Genomic DNA, 6,003 nt, shown 5'->3' with positions numbered 1-6,003 from the left:
CGACGGCCGGCAGTGCGCATGTGCACGGCCCCCGCGGGCTCCGACAGGTGACACCAGGGCGGGGTTCGCAGTGCGCAGGCGCGTTCGGGCAGGTAGCGCGGGACAAGATCTCTGGGCGGTTCCGCCGGGGCGTCCACCGGCGGCTCAAATGAGGTCGCGGCGCCCATCCCTCGCCCACTTGCAGCCTCTCCGCCGAGCCTCCTCCCTCAGGCAGCCCGAGGCGCTGGGCGCTCGCTCGCTGGACCCACCCCGCCTCGAGCCCTGGCCCCGCCCCACCGAGCAAGAGGGCGGGGCCTACCCAAGCTCCGCCCTGGAAGCGAGACAGGGGCGGGGCTCGCCTGCTTGTCCTTGTCCTTTAAGTCTGGGGAAATGGAAATGGGGCCCACCATATTTTTCTTAATAATTCAGCACCTGAAAGTATCATTTTCCGGTCCGTTGAAAACTTCAGACAGGCAGAGCTCGCTGCACATCTTAAATAATTCAGAGAGTCTAACACTAAGTTCTCACTCGCGTACCCTGCTGTGCAATCAAATGGCATAAGGAGAGAAATGGAGTGTGCCCCTTTTCTGCCAAGCTTGTGTCAGTCATTTACCATAATGGAGCTTATACCAGTTCTCTATCCTGCAAGATGTACATCATCTCTAGAAGAAACGGAGGCTCAGAATTATTTGCCCAGGGAAATACAAAACCAACCTCTTTAACATCAGTAAATATGCTCTAGTCTAGTTTTCTAAGGAATGCAGGTTTCTCCCTATGGCTTGCAGAGTCCAGTTAACAAGAGATTGAGCTTAGGAGTCCGAGACCAGCCTGGGCAACACGGTGAAACCCTGTCTCTACAAAAAATTACAAATATTAGCCGGGTGTGGTGGTGCGTGCCTGCAGTCCTACCTACCGGAGAGGCTGAGGCAGAAGAATCGCTTTAGCCCCGGAGGTCCAAGCTGCAATGAGCTGTCAACTGCACTCCAATCCGGGTGGCAGAGTGAGACCCTGTCTCAAACTAAAACAACAAAACCGAGAGAGGAGTAATGGGGAAGTGGCCAGATTCCCATCTAAAGTAACCACTTCCATTTTTCGAGGAAAGAGAAGGGCTTAAAAGGAAAATGTGATATGGGAAGCATGCAAGAATTGTACAGAGTACAATGTCTGTGTGTCTTGTTCTGGTGGCTATCTTGGGTCCCAGCCTACCTGGAGTGTGGGCTGTTCTCATCTCCACAATGGCCCCGCTGTTGACTAGCCACCTTGAAGTAATCTTTGGAATTTTGCAGCTGTGTCTCCAGGCTTGGTTTGTCTGTCTCAAGATTAGCCCTTGGAACTTCTAAGAAGGCAAATAATTAAATACTAGCATACAGTAAGATAAATGTGAAGGGAGTATATACAGTGAGAAAGGGAGGGATGTGGGATCTATTTTAAGGCTAAGGGAAAAGGCTTTTGCAGTTTGCTTCAAGGTTATATCTTGAAACCCAAGAGAAAGGAAAAAAAGTTTTAAAATGTATTTTAAACTGCTGGATTAGTTTCTTCTGTCTAAAACATTGCCATCTCCCCTCCTGCCTATGCCTTGAACTTTCAAATTATGTTTCGTAGTTAGCGGTTTCAAAGATCTCCCAGTTTACTTGGACAAAGGGCTTTTCCATCTCCTGATTGCTTACCTTTTTTTTTTTTTTTTGAGACGGAGTCTCGCTTTGTCGCCCAGGCTGGAGTGCAATGGTGTGACCTCGGCTCACTGCAAGCTCCACCTCCCAGGTTCACGCCATTCTCCTGCCTCAGCCTCCCGAGTAGCTGAGACTACAGGCGCCGGCCACTACGCCCGGCTAATTTTTTTTTTTTTTGTATTTTTAGTAAAAACAGGGTTTCACCGTGTTAGCCAGGATGGTCTCGATCTCCTGACCTCGTGATCCGCCCGTCTCGGCCTCCCAAAGTGCTGGAATTACAGGCTTGAGCCACCGCGCCCCGCCTGACTTATTTCTTATTTACCCATTTTTTTTCCTTTTTTTTTTTCTGAGACAGTCTTGCTCTGTTGCCCAGGCTAGAGTGCAGTGGCATGATCTTGGCTCACTGCAACCTCTGCCTCCTGGGTTCAAGCAATTCTCCTGCCTCAGCACCACCTAGCAGCTGAGATTACAGGTGCATGCTACCACCTGTTGCTAATTTCTTGCATTTTTAGTAGAGATGGGGTTTTGCCATGTTGGCCAGGCTGGTCTCGAATTCCTGACCTCAGGTAATCCACCCACCTTGGCCTCCCAAAGTGCTGGGATTACAGGTATGAACCACTGTACCTGGCCCATTTTTTCTTTTTCATTGCAGAAGCTTACAAAATATTGATATTGATCCTCCATCCATTATATGTAACTATTTTAAATGTATATGTGAATATAGAAATACATATTTTTGCTAAATGATTTGAGAATGAGTTGCAGATATAACACATCACTTATAAATATTTTATTATGAATCTCCTAAGAACAGCATTCTCCGACATAATCACAAATTTAACTTACAAAATACTGTTGTCTAATACATAGTTAATAATAATGTTTAGAATTGTTTATATTTCCTAAATCCAGGACCCAGTCAAGGTTTATATAGTGCATTTAGCTTTCATGTCTCTATTCTCCTTTGGTGTAGAATAGTTCCTCCATGTTTTATGTTTTTTTTCTTGTGATATTAGTATTTTCAATGAATTGAACAGCTGCTTTGCAGCATATTTCTCCCTCAATTTAAATTTGTCTGATAATTTTCTCATCAATAAATTTAGGACAAGCATTTCTGACAGGACTAGCACACGGGTGAGGCTGTTTTTTTTCAGTGCCTCATATTAGGTTTTATTTATTTTTTTCAGACAGAGTCTTGCTCTGTCGCCCAGGCTGGAGTGCAATGGTGCCATCTCAGCTCACTGCAACCTCTGCCTCCTGGGTGGGTTCAAGCAATTCTCCTGACTCCCAAGTAGCTGGGACTACAGGTGACACCACCATACCCAGCTACTTTTTGCATTTTTAGTAGAAATGAGATTTCACCATATTGATCAGGCTGGTCTCGAACTCCTGACCTCAGGTGATCCGCCCACCTTGGCCTCCCAAAGTGTTGGGATTACCAGCATGAACCACCCACGCCCAGCCTCAGTACTTCATGAGGTTTTAGATGTCCATTGTCCTGTTGTTGGTTTCCATATAAATATTACAATTAACTACAAAGTCATACAAGAAACCTTGCCAAGATTTTGACTGGAATTGATTTCTATCTAGAGATTACTTGCATCTCTTTTTTAGATTAATTCCTAGGAGATGGACATGGTGGCACACACCTGGAATCTCAGCTACTTAGGAGGCGGAGGCAGGAGGATTACTTGAACCCAGGAGGTTAAGGCTGGAGTGAGCTATGATCCATTACTGCATTCCAGCCTTGGTGACAGAGGGAAACAAACAAACAAAAAAAATATTTAAATCAATTTATTTCTAAGTACCTTATATTTTCTGTGACATATAAATCTTTTGTATTTAAAGATTTGTTTTGTTTTTATGGTAAATAGTACCTTTGTAAAAATTACACTTTCTAGCCATTTGTGGCTAGAGATTACTTATATTATTTCCAGCAGTTCATTTTTTATAAACTAAATTTTGTTCATATTATTCGAAACTTAAGACAGATAAGGACACACAATGAAAAGTCCCCCTCTAACCCCTAACCCTGGCCATCTGATTCTTTCCAGAGGTAATCAGTATAACCAGTTTCTTGCATACTCTCCCAGAACTATTTTATACAGATACAAGTAAATCGTGTACTTATATTTTATATATGTTACCATTAAATAAATGGCAGGCCTAGTAACAGAAATAAAAGTCACATGGAAGGGCTATTGTAGGAAGGACAGTTTGGTTGCATAATCAGATGTTTGTAATGATTATAATGTAATAACTTCACAAACACTCAGGAAAAAGTAAATTATTTAATGGAAAATTCCAAAATACATGAGAGTCATTTCCATTCAATATACTTTGTTACAACAATTCCATGTGCTTAGAAAAAGGAAATTAGATTCTTTGTAGACTAGCTGGGCAACATCGTGAAGCCCTGTCTCTACAAAAAATACAAAAAATTAGCTGGGCGTGGTGGCATGTGCCTGTAGTTTCAGCCACCTTGAGAGGCTGAGGTAGGGGGTTCACCTAAGCCTGGGAAGTCAAGGCTGCAGTGAGCCATGATTGTGCCACTGCACTCCAGCCTGGGCGACAGAGCAAGATCCTGTCTCAAAAAACAAACCCAGCAAGACCACAGTCTTTTAACTTGTGAAACCCCTTTACTCTTCTTTCAGTGCATACAGCACGTCGTCCTGGCTGACGTTGAGCCGCACCCGAAGGAGCAGATCGTTCCTGCTGGGCTCCACAAGCAGGAGGCGACAGGAGCCCAGGTGAGAACACACGGCCATGGTCTCTGACACGGTGGGGTACGACAGCCCCTCCATTCTGCACAGTGCCACATGTTGACTATATATCTAGACACAAATAGCAAGGCAAAGGTTGAGAGGAAATACAATCCTGGGGCTTTTTCTTTTCCTTTCTTTCTTCATTTGGGAAAATCAGACACATGGCCCCCAGGACATCAAACACTCCAGAAGGCATCAGTTGGTGCCCCAGTGGTACACAAAGTGCAGAGGCAGAATGGAATGCTAGCCTTGGAATCAGAAAACAGCAGGCCTGAATCCTGGTGCTACCATTTACTTAAATATGTAAACCTGGGCAAGTTACTGCACTCTTTTGAGCTTCAATTTTATCTATAAAATATACTGTACATCCCTTGTGAGATAATGGATATAAAATGACTAGTAACTCTCACTGGTGATACAGATAGTCTTGTCTCCAGGGGCTGAGTTCCACAATTGAGATTGTCAAAATTCAAGTCAAATTTTGCTACAAGGCCACTTTCCTTATCAGGTACAGTGAGCAAATGCCAAGGCATGACCCTCATAAAAGCACAAAGGCCCAGGGAGAAAACTGAATAAAGAAATAAAGTGAGGCAGGAGGATAGCTGGAAACACAGATTCCTATCCTAACGTTCTCCACTGGGTCAACTAAGTCTGGAGCATTTCTGGTCACTTTCCATTCTTAATATCTATGAGTTATTAACAAGCATCCCAGTCCCAAGACTGGGAGCTTGTCAGGAACAGGGATGTTAACCAAATCAGCTTGGGGTTCAAGGATCCATCACAGTTAATTGCACACTGCAGATGTTCAGGAAATGTTTACAAACTAAAATGAAAGTGACTCTCTGCAGAAGAGCTATCTCAGACTGTAGGAGGAGAATGGTAATGGGCAAAACATGACCAGTAGCTAAAATTTTAAACAAGAATTTACAACCAACCCAATAAATAAGTATCTGAAAGGAGAATGTTTTCCTGACTTACTTTAGTTAAATAAAGATGTCTAAAACATACATACACAGACATACACACTCTCAGGTACACACCCATAAACATCTGTAACAATTCATCTTCCAAGGCAGCCTATGACCTAGAGATACCAGTCTTAAGTAAACTAACAAAGCACAAGCCCTACTGATTCCTCTCACTTGATCTAATTGAACTGTGCCCATGTAGGGATTGGATTGATCTGTGATTTGCTCTCAAATATGGCCTCATTCTGAAAGCCTTGACTCCACTACAACATAAGCTGTAATCGGGGAGTAACTTTGTCTTACTCATCTCATTCTTTGAACAGTGTCTGGCACACAGGCCTTCAATCTAACATGCAGAACCAGTCGCTAAAGGTCTCTGGCTCATGCAGCTCTACAAAATGTCACATTAAAGTAGGTGCCGGTCTGATATTCTTTCACATGGTCTAGGTGGCACAAAATAGAGAGTGTCACACATTCATGGAAATTTCCACGTATTTTAAAAGTGCAAGTCCAAAATCTAGAGGGATTTGAAAAGAGGAGAGGCCGGGCACGGTGGCTCAAGCCTGTAATCCCAGCACTTTGGGAGGCCGAGACTGGCGGATCACGAGGTCAGGAGATCGA

The 6,003-nt window shown here is 43.9% G+C and overlaps 1 protein-coding gene across 1 annotated transcript in view; it reads right to left on the bottom strand.

Moving 5' to 3' along the window:
• Window positions 1-3,923: 3,923 nt before the first annotated feature.
• ORC1 (origin recognition complex subunit 1) overlaps window positions 3,924-6,003 on the bottom strand; it is a 32,158-nt gene continuing 30,078 nt past the window's right edge. The window contains exon 17 of the mRNA XM_033226371.1: window positions 3,924-4,483. Within this exon, the coding sequence (XP_033082262.1) occupies window positions 4,289-4,483 (195 nt within the window). The 3' untranslated portion in view covers window positions 3,924-4,288. The remainder of the gene's footprint in view (window positions 4,484-6,003) is intronic.

This window comes from Trachypithecus francoisi, unplaced genomic scaffold (genome assembly GCF_009764315.1).
Source record: "Trachypithecus francoisi isolate TF-2019V2 unplaced genomic scaffold, Tfra_2.0 Lachesis_group12, whole genome shotgun sequence".
In the NCBI taxonomy this organism is placed as follows: domain Eukaryota; kingdom Metazoa; phylum Chordata; class Mammalia; order Primates; family Cercopithecidae; genus Trachypithecus; species Trachypithecus francoisi.
This window is presented reverse-complemented; position numbering and strand designations above follow the sequence as displayed.